We start from the raw sequence: 14,783 nt of genomic DNA, 5'->3' as shown, positions 1-14,783 counted from the left end.
AACCAGTCAATCAAAGAAAATCAACTGTAAATATTCATCGGAAGGACTGATGCTGAAGCTCCAATACTTTGGCCATCTGATGTGAAGAGCTAACTCACTGAAAAAGACCTGAATGCTGGGAAAGATTGAGAAGGCAGGAGGAGAAGGGGGTGACAGAGGATGAGATGGTTGGATGGCATCCCTGACTCAATGGACATGAATCTGAGCAAACCCTGGGAGATGGTGGAGGACAGGGAGGCCTGGTGTGCTGCAGTCCATGGAGTCACAAAGAGTCAGACATGACTTAGCAACTGAACAACAGTCAGTTTATGGGAGATAAAGGGAGGAGTTGTCACCAGAAGGATGTGGCGGGGAGGCTGGAAGAGCACTTCTGCAATTGCTGCAAGCAGAGGTTAGATTTCAAAAGAGTTTGGAGATTGGTTTTTCCTGACACAATCAGAATATGACATCACTATGCAAGTGCTAGTGAATTCATTTGAGAATTGGCTGCAGCAACACATTTTATCTTAAAGATGGCAGCATGTTGGATGTCAGCATAAAGAGAATGGAGTATGTGATCACTGGGTTAATTAGTCCTGTTTTACAAAGGACATTCTCCTGAAAACCTGGGGAAGAATAAAGTGAGTCTAGGGGCCCCTTTGATGGGGGTAGGTAATGCAATCTCCTTGGGCTGCAAGGAGATCCAACCAGTCCATCCCAAAGGAGATCAGTCCTGGGTGTTCATTGGAAGGACTAATGTTGAAGCTGAAACTCCAATACTTTGGCCACCTGTTGCAAAGAGCTGACTCATTTGAAAAGACCCTGATGCTGGGAAAGATTGAGGGTAGGAGGAGAAGGGGACAACAGAGGATGAGGTGGTTGGATGGCCGACACAATGGACATGGGTTTGGGTGGACTCCGGGAGCTGGTGATGGACAGGGAGGCCTGGCGTGCTGCGGTTCATGGGGTCGCAAAGAGTTGGACATGACTGAGTGACTGATCTGAACTGAATGCACCATCAGGGTGGTTATCTGCATAAAGTAATAACTAGTTTTCAGGAATAGTGGTTAAGTCACAATACCTTCCTGTGACCCAGGAAGGGCATCAGTTAGGGCTGCTCTCGTGGGAAACAGTTTCTACGAGAAATAGATTCTACCCAGTCACACACCAGCACATGCAAAGACCTGTGTGGAACTTCCCTGGTGGCCCAGTGGTTAAGAATCCACCTTGCAGTGCAGGGGACGCAGTTTCCATCCCTGATCGGGGAACTAAGATCCCACAAGCAGCAGAGCAACGGAGCCCACCAGCCAAAGCTAGTCTATATGCTGCAATGAAAGATGCAACAAAGATCCTGCAACTAAGACCCGACGCAGCCAATCAGATGTTGTAAAAACAGACCTGGTACAAAATGATTCAACTTTTATTAAGTATGATAATAAAATGATGCATCTTAAAAGAGAAGAAACAAAAGACAAGTGAGATACCAGAGCCAACGGTGCTCCATGGGCAATCCCAAAGGGATAGGGGTGGACAGGGCTCAGGAAGCCATATGAACAGATGGGGGCAGCACCCTCTGAGAGTGGGCCCGGATCCATGGGTGCTCCAAGACCTGGACCAAGGGCAGCCTCTCCAAGGGTTGGAATCTGAGAAGCTTGGAGATCAGGTCGCGAGCCCCCAAAGACATTGATGGAGGAAACCTTAAATCTACCTGATGAGGCCAGAGAAGGAGAAGCATGTTAATTTCCTTGGTCCATTCAAGTCTCCGTCCTAGATCTTAGACGACCACCACTGTGTGCGCCCAGACTCCGCAGGCCCACCCATCTCCCCACCCCCCGCCAACCGGTTCCCGCACGAATGCCCAGCGTGTGGCCATCCCACCTTGAGGATGCGTCTGTAGGTCTCACTAGTGGAGGCACTCTCAAAGGGTGGATTTCCTACCAGCAGCTCGTAGCAGAGCACCCCAATGCACCACAGATCCACCTTCTCATCGTATGTTCTCCCCTCGATCATTTCTGGGGGCAAGTAGTCCAGCGTCCCACACGTGGTCCTTCTCCTAGAGGGTTGTGGAGAAAGGGGCACCAAGCAGAAGCTCAGTACAAGAGAAGCTGTCCGTCCCCAGCTTCCAGGCCCAGGCAGTCCCCTCCCAAACACAGGAATCGGGAAACACTGAGTTTTAATATGCATCAAGGTTCTGAGAACACCAGTACTGGGACCCATCAATTCCATATTCTAAGATTCTTTCTACAATTATTTATATTTAGCTCATGATCCAGGAAGCTTTCACAAGGAAGATTTGGAACAAACTGATGGTGCAACAAGAGAGACCAAGTAAATTAGTTATGCTTTATTTTTTTTTCAAATTTTAAACTTTTTATTTTGTATTGGGGTATAGCCAATTAAAGAATCTGCCTGCAATGCAGGAGACCTGGGTTCACTTACTGGGGCGGGAAGATCCCCTGGAGAAAGAAATACCAACCTTCACTTCAGTATTCTTGCCTGGAGAATTCCATGGACAAAGGAGCCTGGTGGGCTACAGTCCATGGGGTTGCAAAGAGTCAGACACAGCTGAGTGATTTTCACTCATACAGCTGATTAACAATGTTGTGGTAGTTTCAGGTGAATATCGAAGGGACTCAACCATATGTATACACGTATGTATGTGCGTGTGTGTGTGTTAAGTCACTTCAGTCATGTCCAGCTCTTTGCAATTCCATGGACTGTAGCCTGACAGGCTCCTCTGTCCATGGGATTCTCCAGGCAAGAATACTGGAGTGGGTGGCCATGCCCTCCTCCAGAGGATCTTCACAACCCAGGGATGAAACCCACATCTCTTGCATTGGTGGGCAGGTTCTTTACCGCTAGCGCCACCTGTGAAGCCCTATATACATGTACAATTATGCTTTGTTGATAGAGTAAAATTTGTGGCATTATGGCACAATAGTTCTTGATGTATTTACATGGAAACTTATTGATAGACTTATATGTTAAGAGGATTTAAAACAAAAGGTATAGTTGAACCGCATTCTTTCAGTCAACAAATATATATTAGAATATGCATTTCAAAAGGCAGTATTTAAATGCAAACCCAGTTTGTATCTGGGTCTTACATGTGAGATGATTTAAACTAGATCATTCTCAACTGGCACCCACCGGACCTACCTCAGAGAAGGGGTGTGCACAGACCAGCCAAAGTCTGCAATCTTCACTTCACCCATAAGCCCCAGCAGCAGGTTCTCTGGCTTAATATCCCTGTGAATCACCTTCTTTTCATGGCAGTAGATCAGAGCATCTGCCAACTCCTCTATTATCTGTGTGAGCAATGAAAAAGTAGTCTGGAACTGAAGCTGGCCACAAAAAGATGATGATTCCTGCTTGATTCCCCATCTGGAGCCCTCCCAAAATCTCTTGCTTCCTATTTCTAAGTTCCACTCATTTATTCAGTGAACTCCCTCAGAGCATTTCATGTTTCTTTCCATAAGGTAGTGCAGTTAGATTCTGTTGCTTACAACCAAAGAATCCAAATTTATACACAGTACTTATTAATATTATGGGGGTAATTATTAGGGTATCCACCTAGAGGAGGAAATGGCAACTCACTCCAGGATTCTTGCTGGGGAAATCCCTTGGACAGAGGAGTCTGGTGGGGGCTACAGTCCATGGGGTCGCAAAGAACCGGACACGACTGAGCATTAGGGTATCCAAATATGAAGTTGTAGCATGTAAGAGTCACTATATATAATTTAGTGTCACTGTATATAAAGAGTCACTATATATAATTTATAGAATGAAATAAAGAAAGAAGCCACGTGGACATTCGTGAAAGCCTCAAGCAATGACCCCCACACCGTCCCATAGTAAACTCGTGAACCTGAGCCCTCCCGCCTCACCGTGGCTGTACGCTGATCATCAAACGTGTGGCTCCTTTGCAGCGCCTTGTAGAGCTCGCCCTTTGGGGCATATTCTAAAATCAGGTACACCCGGCGGGCATCATGGAAGTAGTTGTACAGGCGCAGGATATTGGGGTGTCTGGAGGACAGAAGGAGTAAGTGTCAAGACTGCTCCCTAAAAAAACAAAAACACAGCTCCCTGAGGCCCAACTCATGATGTTATTATAAGTGACTGGTCACACAGAGGGGCAAATTGTGCTGGGACCAGTCTAGGAACCGCTCGTCTGTAAATTTGTGAGGGGAAAACGAAGCAGGTGTCAGGATTCGAGTGTCTGATGCAGGGAGCTTTACATGGTATATAACTGGAATGAATCGCAGAGGGGAAAAAAAAATCTTTAAGATGAAAGCAAAGGGCTCATTTGGAGGTAGTACTGGGGGAGACGCTGAGTTCAGATGTCAGAAATGGAACAGCAAAACAGGAACAAGAGAAAAATAAGAATCGGCAAAGGAAACTCATAGAGACTATCCTTACTGGAGATGCGCCTGGATTTCAACTTCCCTGCGCAGCTGATGTTCCAGGCCTTCCTTCTCTATCTGGGACTTGAACAGGACTTTCAGGGCCACGATGAAATGGTTTTTCTTCAGGCGAGCCAGGTACACATTCCCAAATTTTCCCTTGCCGAGAGGACGCCCGATTTCAAAATCATCAATTGTGAAACGCCGCCTGACAGGAAAGAAAGCAGAGAGCCTCAGTTTCGGAGGTGGGTGGAGAGTCAGGGGTCCCTCGTGCTTGCCTTCCGCTTTTATTGTTTCCCTCTCTGGGCCCCTTTCCTTCTTAAGGGCTCAGCCAGGGTGTTGGGTCCATAACTGTCGGTCCCCTAAGGCAACACTTCACACGTGAGGCTTGCTCTTCAACCCTCGGTCCCAATTCCCTTCCAATTCCTGATTAAAAACAACAACAAAAACAAAGGCGCTCACGCGGTTGGGGCTCTGGGTACCGTTTGACCTGCTGCAGCCACTGAAAAAAGAAAAGAGATGTCCATACTCTGTTCTGTGCAACCCCTCACCCCCAACAGCCGACACTAGGCCTGTCTTCTAAACACCCTCTTTCTCTGTTCCTGGTACGCAATCCTTTCACCTGCGGGCTGCATCCCGCCCGCCTTCCTCACAGTTCCTGGACGGCTCATGACCAGAGATGGTGTGGAGGAGAACGCCCCGCGGAGCTGGGTGTCCAGGCAGGAGGTAACACTCGGGTTGAGGCTCCTGTAGTCGCCACTTGCTCCCTTACAGACTCGGGGAAGCAGCTGCGCAGCAACCTACTCTAAGAATCACCTCCCAGGGACTAAATCAGGACCGCCTTTTAGTGACACGGGCTAGGCTCTTTATACTAAGTGCTCTGGCCCCATTGGCTGAGCAGGTAGTTCCTGGTTGACTCCCATTGGTTGAAATTTCTGACGCTTAGGCAGAGTGCTCAATGGAAGAGGCAAGAATGAGAGTTTCCGGTCCGGTGATTGGGGGCGGGACTTAGGGCGGGATTGGGCCAATGAGAGGGCCGGGCATAGAGACAAGAAGGCGGGAAACGCCCCAGAAAGACCCAAGTGGAGGGAAAGGGAGCAAGCAGCGACCGGTGTGCAGTCTGTGCTGTTCAGTTCAGTTCAGTCTTAGTCGTGTCCGACTCTTTGCGACCCCACGGACTGCAGCACGCCAGGCCTCCCTGTCCATCACCAACTCCCGAGGCTTGCTCAAACTCATGTCCATTGAGTCAGTGATGCTATCCAACCATCTCATCCTCTGTCGTCCCCTTCTCCTCCGGCCCTCAGTTTTTCCCAGCATCAGGGTCTTTTCAAATAAGTCAGCTCTTCTCATCAGGTGGCCTAAGTATTGGAGCTTCAGCTTCAACATCAGTCTTTCCAATGAATATTCAGGACTGATTTCCTTTAAGATTGACTGGTTGGATCTCCTTGTAGTCCAAGCGACTCTCAAGAGTCTTCTCCAACACCACAGTTCAAAAGCATCAATTCTTCAGCGCTCAGCTTTCTTTATAGTCCAACTCTCACATCCATACATGACTATGGGAAAAACCATAGCTTAGACTAGATGGACCCTTGTTGGCAAAGTAATGTCTCTGATTTTTAATATACTGTCTAGGTTGGTCACAGCTTTTCTTCCAAGGAGAAAGTGTCTTTTAATTTCATGACCGTGCTCACCATCTGCAGTGATTTTGGACCTCTAGAAAATAAATTCTGTCATATGTTCAGGTACTTTCTATTCCTAGTTTGTGGATTTTTTTTTAAATCATGAATTCTGTCAAAGGCTTTTATGATATCAATTAAGATGATCATGTGGGCTTTTATCTTTCATTCTGTTGTCCTTCCATTACAGGAGTAAACTGCATTTGGTCATGGTATATGATCCTTTTGATATGCTATTGAATTTGTTTTGCTAATATTTTGTGAAGGGTTTTTTTCATCCTATTCCTAAGATATTTCTTTGTAGGTTTTTTTTTTTTTTTTTTTGGCTGCAGTCACTGTCTGCAGTGATTTTGAAGCCCAAAAAATAGTCTCTCACTGTTTCCTTTGTTTCCCCATCTATTAGCCATGAAGTGATGGGACCAGATGCCATGATCTTAGCTTTATGAATGTGAGTTTTAAGCCAACCTTTTCACTCTCCTCTTTCACTTTCATCAAGAGGCTCTTTAGTTCTTCTTTGCCTTCTGCCATAAGAGTGGTGTCATCTGCATATCTGAGGTTATTGATATTTCTCCCAGCAATCTTGATTCCAGCTTGTGCTTCATCTAGCCTGGCATGTTGCATAATGTACTCTACATATAAGTTAAATAAGCAGGGTGACAATATACAGCCTTGACATACTCCTTTCCCAATCTGGAACCAGTCCATTGTTCCATGTCCATTTCTAACTGTTACTTCTTGACCAGCATACAGATTTCTCAGGAGGCAGGTCAGGTGGTCTTGTATTCCCATCTCTTTAAAGAATTTAAGAATATTCCATGGACTGCATCATATCTGATTTTGGCTTCCCTTGTGGCTCAGCTGGTAAAGACTCCGCCTCCAATGTGGGAGACCTGGGTTCGATCCCTGGGTTAGGAAGATCCCCTGGAGAAGGGAAAGACTACCCACTCCAGTATTCTGGCCTGGAGAATTTCAAGGACTGTATAGTACCTGAATGATTGAACATGTATATAAATCTCTGACTGAGTGAGTGAAAGTCAGTGACATAAGGCAGGTGTGTATGGTAAGTCCTTTCAGTCGTGTCCGACTCTTTGCAACCCCGTGGATTGCAGCCCACCAGGCTCCTCTGTCCATAGGACTCTCCAGGCAAGAATACTGAAGTGTGTAACCATTCCCTTCTCCAGGGGATCATCCCTAACCCAGGGATCAAACCTGCATCCCTTGCATCTCCTGCAATGGCAGGCTGGCTCTTTACCACTAGTGCCACCTGGGAAGCCAAACGGCCGGTGTGACTGACTATAAATCAACTGCAGGAAGCTGCCAGGGTGCTGCACAGAAAAGCCAGTTCTGGCTCCATGTTGGATCTGTTTCTTTGACTTTAACCTTTGCTTTTAGTTATTGTGGCTTGTTTGCTTTTGTTATTATAACCATACATAATAGCCTGCCTCAGGGAACCCGTCCCTCAGCCTGACTGTTAAACTGAAGTACCTTTATTCAGCTCACAGAGAGATAATCTGACCCAGCCCACCTGTGAATGGTTGCACTAAAGAAGAAATTAACACATCCGGTACTATTTTGCAAGATAAAGGGCCGTTTTACTTGACTTCCTCACCTCTCCCTCTCTGTTTTAGAGAAGAACCTGGCATCCAGACCAAGATAAGATGATTATTTTGAGACATTAGTCTGCCATCTTCTCTGTCAGCCAGCTTTCTAAATAAAGTTGTATTCCTTGCCTCAACACCTGTCTCTGATTTTATTGGCCTGTCGTGTGGTGAGCAGAGGGAGCTTAGACTTGGTAACAGGGACGTGTTATGCTGTTGGCACACACCAGGACCACGTGCAACTCAAGCTGCCCCAGCTTGAGGGTTCTGTCCTATTTAGGCCACTCCACAGGGTCCTCCTCAACCACTCACATGCACGAGGGTCACCATGGTGGAGCTCCCTGACATCTGCTTCTGTCCTCAGACATCCTATGTGTGCCCTCCCTCGATACACCTGCCTCCTGCAGCCCAGGACTGCCCAGGCCATTTGGCTTGGGGGCGAGGACCCACAGCTGCACTTACTGCTCCCCTCTCATGTACTTACTACAGTACAGCTGACCCTTAAACGAGGGCTGGGGTGGGGTTGACATTCAGCACTGTCAAAAATCCACACACAGGACTTCCTTGGTGGGCCAGTGGTTAAGATTCCTTGCTTCCACTGCAGGGGCCACAGGAAAGACCCCTTGTTGGTGGCATGTGGTGTGGTTCGACAAAAAAAAAAAAAGGGGGGGGGGGAAATCCACATATAACTTACGGTTAGCCATTGGTCTTACCACCAGGGTTATTGGACTCCTTAATCAATAGAAATGGATGAGTGAAGTGCAAAAAACAGAAATGAAGTTTTTCCTCCTCTAAGAACAGAAAAGGGAACAGTGAATAGGCTAGAGAAGACGGGCCGGCTGTATTCTCCCCTCACCGGGCAGAGAATTAAAGCCATCTTTCTATATCCTCTAAACTCTGTCTCCATATTTTTCATCTAGCATTGGTGGGCAGACAAAGTCATGACCTTGGTGATAACAAAGAGGCCTGAGGAGAAATTCAGGCAAGACTTCATAGGCAAGACTGCTGCAGGAGGGAGAAAACAAGTTAACAGGTTCCCTGACTCACTCCCTGAAGGGTGAGGGGCGAGTTGGTCTCTTAAACCAGATGAGGGTAGGGGTGGGCCCAGGGGTGGGGATGGAGACGTGGCTTAGGTTGTCTACCACCCCCTGGGGGGGTGCTGTGTGCAGCGAGCATGCCAGTATACTGTTTTTGCTCCCAGTACCCTCCTTTTGTTCCCAGCTCCTCAGAAATGGCAGTTGAGTTTTTGGTCCTTTTTGTATCTTATTGCTCATAATCTGCACATAAGAGCAATTATTTTTAGTCCTTGATAGTTTCTTTGTATTTTGTTGCTGGAGATGTTTTGTCCAGCTGAAAGTACTGCAGCAAGGGTCCTATCCTGTCTTATCAGCATTTGCCATTCCTCTGTATCCTTGCTTCTGCAGCCAGGGAAGGACTCTACCAACCCGGGATGGTGTAGTACTATAGTATATTGGAAGAAAAATCTGCATATAAGTGGCCCTAAGCAGTTCAAACCCCTGTTGTTCAAGGGTCAACTCTCTTTGTTGGACTCAGTAATTGGTTTGCACTTTGGGTCTCAAATAATAAAATCAACCCACATATTTGTTTGACATATACAGAAATTTAAAAACAACTGCAACTGATCTCTTTTAGACAGGAAATTGGGTAAATTGTTGGGGAAATATAATTTTGAAAAAAAGTCCCCTCCCCATTCAGAAAAGCCTCACTGCAAAGACGTAAAGAAATAAAATAGTTTAATGTTGTATAAGCATTAGACCAGAATGTGATGCGCATGACAGATAGCTGTTAAGAGACTTCAAAGAAGAAAACTCACCCCTTCATAGAGCCAAACAGATACAACCCATTACATACGTTTTCAAATAAACAATTAGCCCTATAAAGTAAGGACAGCACCATTTGTAACACATAGTTCATGCTACACTAACCCAGTAATGGGGGTGATTGCTTGCTGTTACACTGGCTTTCTATAGGGGAAAACTAAGTTCACATATGACGGGAGGTAGTTTTGCTACTTGGAGCAAATTGGGCTCTTGCCCTCACCCCTGCCCCGCCAGAAACTGGAATGTCTGAGTGACAGTCGCTTAGTCGTGTCTGACTCTTTGCGACCCCATGGATCTTAGCCTGCCAGGTTCCTCTTCCATGGAACCCTCCAAGCAAGAATACTGGAGTTGCCATTCCCTTCTCCAGGGGGATCTTTCTGACCCAGGGATCAAACCCGGGTCTCCTGCATTGCAGGCAGATTCATCATCTGAGCCACTGTGACAGAAAGATGCTATCTTCTTTGATGATTTCATTTCATAGAATTGGACCCCTAGGTCTTTGAGAAAGACATTCCTGGGTTGGGAGAGTATTGGGGTGTTTGAGTAGAAGCAAGGCTAGTGTGGCTTAGCCTTAATTTGCAGGGATTAGAGTGGTACGAGATAAACTTGCAGGGAAAACTGGAGACAAACTGTGTAGAAGCTTGTCAGCCATTGTATGGAGGTTCTCTTATGCTCCTGAACATATTCTAAAATGTACCTGGTGGGGAACTCCCTAGCGGTCCAGTGGTTAGGACGATGCTTTCACGGTTGGGGTCTGGGTTCCATCCCTGGCCAGGGAAACAATATCCCAAGTGGCATGGCCAAAAAAAAAAGACTTGATCTTCACCAGCTGCAAGATCACCTCTGCGTCCTTAGACGGTCTTGCCTGGCAAGAGTGATTTCTCTGCTTCTGTCTGTGGGTCCCACTGTATCAGTAAGACCAGAAGGTTTATGCCAACAGTGAGACTCACGATGACGGGTGGCTTGTGTCTGCCTGCGACTACATTACGCTTTGCCTTCCGCGGATCCTGTGTCTCCGTGGTCAGTCCGGTGGGCGCTGTGAGCCTCGATAAGGGCATCTGTGGACCAGGAAGCTGGGGGGACCTTCCCTTGGCGCTGATGAGCACACTGTCACACAGCTCTGCGGAACTGCACGGGGGTGAGGGGGTCACCTGGGCGCAGTGCTCGGTTCCTCTTGCACTTTATTCTAGGTGCCTTTTCCCTTTGGGGATCGTGGTCTCTGTCTTTCTGTGGTGCCACCAAGCCTGAAGATGGTCTTGGGCAGACATGAAACTCTCCTTGAAAAAGGAAAATAATGACCTAGATGGGAATCCCGGTAAAGGCTTCCCTGAGGAAGTGCTATTTGATGTGAGACATGAAAGGTAAGCATTCATTCTCCAGCCAAAGTGTAGGGAAGAGCCTAGCAACAGGTGGGGAAACAAAAGGAAACAGAAGTGAACAGCAGAGCAATGGGATCATGCAAGAGAAAAGGCAGCAACTTAGGCACGTCCCACACCAGGTAAGGCCCCATGGATGGGCTACGTGAAGGCTTCGGCTTTTATCCCCAGAGTTCAAGGAAGTTGTGGAGCAACTTAAGGGCGTGTGTGTTGGGCAGGTGGCAGTCTAACCTGAGCTGCGTCTCTGGGTTCAGTGTGGAGAATGGACTGGATAGGAAATATGGGTGAAAAAAGATCTAGCTACTAAGCTGAAGCAGAAGTGATAGAGGATGGTGTTATGGTCTAGGAAGGAAGTGGTGGATTACAGAAGACAAACCTGAGAGGCATTTAAGACGTGAAACTGGCAACTTGGCATGTGGAGTGTAAGGAAACAGAGGTTACAAGGTTGAGTCAGGGGTTTCTATCCTCCGTCCTCCGTCACTAAACAGTGCCATGTAGCACAGAAAGTGAAGTCACTCAGTCGTGTCCGACTCTTTGCGACCCCATGGACTGTAGCCTACCAGGATCCTCAGTCCATGGGACTTTCCAGGCAAGAGTACTGGAGTGGGTTGCCATTTCCTTCTCCAGGGGATCTTCCCGACCCAGGGATCAAACCCAGGTCTCCCACACTGTAGGCAGATGCTTTACCGTCTGAGCTACCAGGGAAACCCAGAGGCAAAACTAAAAGAGGACTGGAATCAGGGAGAAGTGGGAGCCGTTTCAGAACCTCTAAAAAGTCAAGTGGAGACTGACATCTTTGAAACACTCAAGTGGGGACAGTAAGACAGTCAGGAAGTCAGGTCTAGAGCCCCAAGAAGTCAGGACTGGGAAAATAAATTACAATTTGGTAACAAAAGTCTGTATAGTCAAAGATATGGTTTTTCCAATAGTCATGTACGGATATGAGAGTTGGACTATAAAGAAGGCTGAGCACCAAAGAATTGATGCTTTCGAGCTGTGGTGTTGGAGAAGACTCTTGAGAATCCCATGGACTGCAAGGAGATCCAACCAGTCAATTCTGAAGGAAATCAACTTTGAATATTCATTGGAAGGACTGACGCTGAAGCTCCAATACTTTGGCCACCTGATGTGAAGAACTGACTCACTGGAAAAGACCCTGATGCTGGGAAAGATTGAAGGCAGAAGGATAAGGAGATGAGAGGATGAGATGGTTGGATGGCATCACTGACTCAACGGACATGAGTTTAAGCAGGCTCCGAAAGATGGTGAAGGACAGGGAAGCCTGGTGTGCTGCGGTCCATGGGGTCGCAATGAGTCAGACACGACTGAGTGACTAAATAACGAAGATAAGTGAGGCCAAGGTGCAGATGAAGCACAGGGAGAGACCATAAAGAAAGAAAGGGACTGCAAAGTATTTGGGAATTTCAAAACTGCATGGGTGGCTAGAAGTGGATGAGTCAGCAAGGAAGAAAAAAGAAAAACAAGAGAGGAGGGAGAAAACCAGGAGACTGATGGCACAGAACTAAAGAAAAAGAGTGTATTTCAAGAATGAAGTGGTCAGTGGGATGAATTTCAGTCTCAAGACCAGGGCTTACGTTATATAAACATGGGAGTCACTGCTGATCTTGGCCAGGGTGATGAAGACAGCAGGACTCTAGGAAGGAGGTTCACAAGGCAGGGAGGTTTGGGAAATGGAGGAAAAAGAAAGGATGAGGTAATGGTGAAGTGCAGCTATCACAAGGAAAGGAAGAGAATCCCAAGGGCACTCCTCAGTTAAAGGGAGAGGGAGGAATAAAGATGTCAGTGTGTGAAATGTGGCGAAGACGGTGGTGCCTGATGCTCAGAGCAATGGATGAGGACAAGTCAGAAAAGGGTGAAGGGACAGAGCAGATGAAAAACAGGCTTTAGGCAGGTGAGGTCACAGGCAAGACAAACATTGGGCGCACTCTGCGGTGGGGAAAACGGTGATGACTGCCCAAGTGCAATGAAAGCACTTCAAATGTGTGTGAAGATTTATCCCTGAGAGCAAGCACGTGAAATGACACTCGAACGAGCAATAGTGAGAGATGCTGAAAGATGATGGAACTACAGAGGCCGTAAGGGAGGAGGGAGGGGAGTGATGAGGGTGCCCGTCCGCTGGAAAGTGGTCAAGAGAGCAAATGATGTAGCAGGACCTGGCACTCGGCACACAGCAGGCGTTTCTTCCTTCACATCCCAGAAACTTGGAGAAATGATACTCGGAGACGAAGTTGTCATTAATGAGTTTGTGGCCCCCAGGTAGTCTCGCTTCGTCATTGTCTGATGTGTGGGGCTGTGTGGGCATCTGAAACCATCTTCCTGGAATACAAACACCAGAGGAGACTGAGTGTGGTCTTACTATGGAACATCTTGGCCCCTTGGATACCTGCTTTCTCCTTGGTCACCTGGACAGCCCCTGGTTGGCTGTCCTTGCCTGTGGCTCTCCACATCCGTCCAACTCAAAGATCGCACGCGGCTGGGCGCACGGGCACCCTCACTTCTCGAAGTGGCGGGTCTGCCTTGTTAAATTCTTGGTATTCATCATCTCATTACTACTTTTGGGCATTGTTTTAAAGTGTAGGATTTGCCATCCTGATACGAGGCCTTTGAAGAGTCACTTATGGCTCCAGTTAAGACGAGGGCCTGCTGTGCTCCATGGGGCCACGTCGGGCAGCCCCCGAGGACAGTCAGAGGCAAAGAGATGGAGGGGAAGGGTAGACTGCAGATACAGTGATCTTCACTGGGAGAAGTGGGCCTGGTGACGCAGGCAGGCCAAGCAGGTTCAGGATTTGCTCGTTTGGTTCATGCCAGCACAGCTCAGGGGGCAAGGGCTGCCCTCAAGTGCCTGGTTATCTGGGAAAGGGTCTTGAAGCATGGGACCCTGATAAAGGCAGCAGTTGCGGGCTCTGGCTCCGGAACGGCTGGTTTGTCTACGGAGGGCACACTCCATGGGGAAAGTCATCTGGAGACTAGCTAGCTCTAGAAGGAGCCGTCTCCACAGGGTCAGTGGGGTCCCAAATGTTACAATTTCAGAATAACACATGCTTCAACGTAATATCCAAAATAAGGGGGAGGAAGGGAGTGGCCAGGAAGGTTTTCAAGTCTTCCAGCAGGTAAGCCAGAGGTCACAAGTATGACAGGAGAGCCCACACGGCTCTGAGGGAGGCCCGGTAGGTTGCCCGCTTACTTCAGGCTGTTAAAAAAGTGAGCTGCGTAACACATCTGTGAGCAGAGGTGACAAGTCTTAAACCCTCAAACCTCATGCACACCACCACCGAGCATCCCAGAGGCTGCCAGGCATCCCAGGACCGAGAAGGAAAGGGGGTCTGTGGGTCAGAGCCTGAGCGCCCAGGGAGCGGAGGTGCTCCCGGAGACCAGGTTCCTGCCGGCCTCCAGCACTGTGTCTTTGGCGAAGCGGTCCCTGCAGGAACCACCGGCTCCCCCACAGATGGTGAAGGTGACCAAGCCTGACACAAGGTGGTCTTTGATTTCAAGTGAGGTGTGCTGGATGATGCAAACATTCCTTATTTCTCTTTGCTGAAGACAGAGGCACAGAGTGTCAACAGCGGCAACGGAGAGATGAGCAACTGTTGACTTACGTGCCTCAGAAACCCAGCACTGATCTGGCATTTCCATCTTTATAAAGGTAAACAGCTGGTATATTTCCAAGTCAGGCCACTTGAAGCCATTCATCTATAAAGATACATTACGTATGTACTAGGTTATCTACACATTTATGTACATATATATGGCCTCAAGTGGTGTATACACATACACACATACATCAGTTATCAGGAAGAGGCAAGGTCCTTGTCACCGGACTTCCTCTGTACGCTGTCATCACTAAATTAAATCCTGGCTAGTTTGTTCAGTTCTACTTTGGCTTAGTGAT

At 47.7% G+C, this 14,783-nt stretch overlaps 1 protein-coding gene across 1 annotated transcript; it reads right to left on the bottom strand.

Moving 5' to 3' along the window:
- Window positions 1–1,508: 1,508 nt before the first annotated feature.
- On the bottom strand, window positions 1,509–5,113 carry AURKC (aurora kinase C). Its single transcript, XM_061140407.1, has 7 exons — window positions 5,005–5,113; window positions 4,845–4,884; window positions 4,399–4,590; window positions 3,867–4,005; window positions 3,139–3,287; window positions 1,858–2,032; window positions 1,509–1,687 (listed from the first exon to the last, which is right to left on the bottom strand). Exons 1-7 carry the CDS (start codon window positions 5,051–5,053, stop codon window positions 1,517–1,519), a joined length of 915 nt encoding a protein of 304 aa, XP_060996390.1. The 5' UTR covers window positions 5,054–5,113; the 3' UTR covers window positions 1,509–1,516.
- Between the last annotated feature and the right edge of the window lie 9,670 nt (window positions 5,114–14,783).

The sequence above is a fragment of the Dama dama genome, chromosome 4 (genome assembly GCF_033118175.1).
Source record: "Dama dama isolate Ldn47 chromosome 4, ASM3311817v1, whole genome shotgun sequence".
Classification (NCBI taxonomy): domain Eukaryota; kingdom Metazoa; phylum Chordata; class Mammalia; order Artiodactyla; family Cervidae; genus Dama; species Dama dama.
The sequence above is the reverse complement of the archived record's forward strand: the minus strand, read 5'-3'. Positions and strand labels throughout refer to the sequence as shown.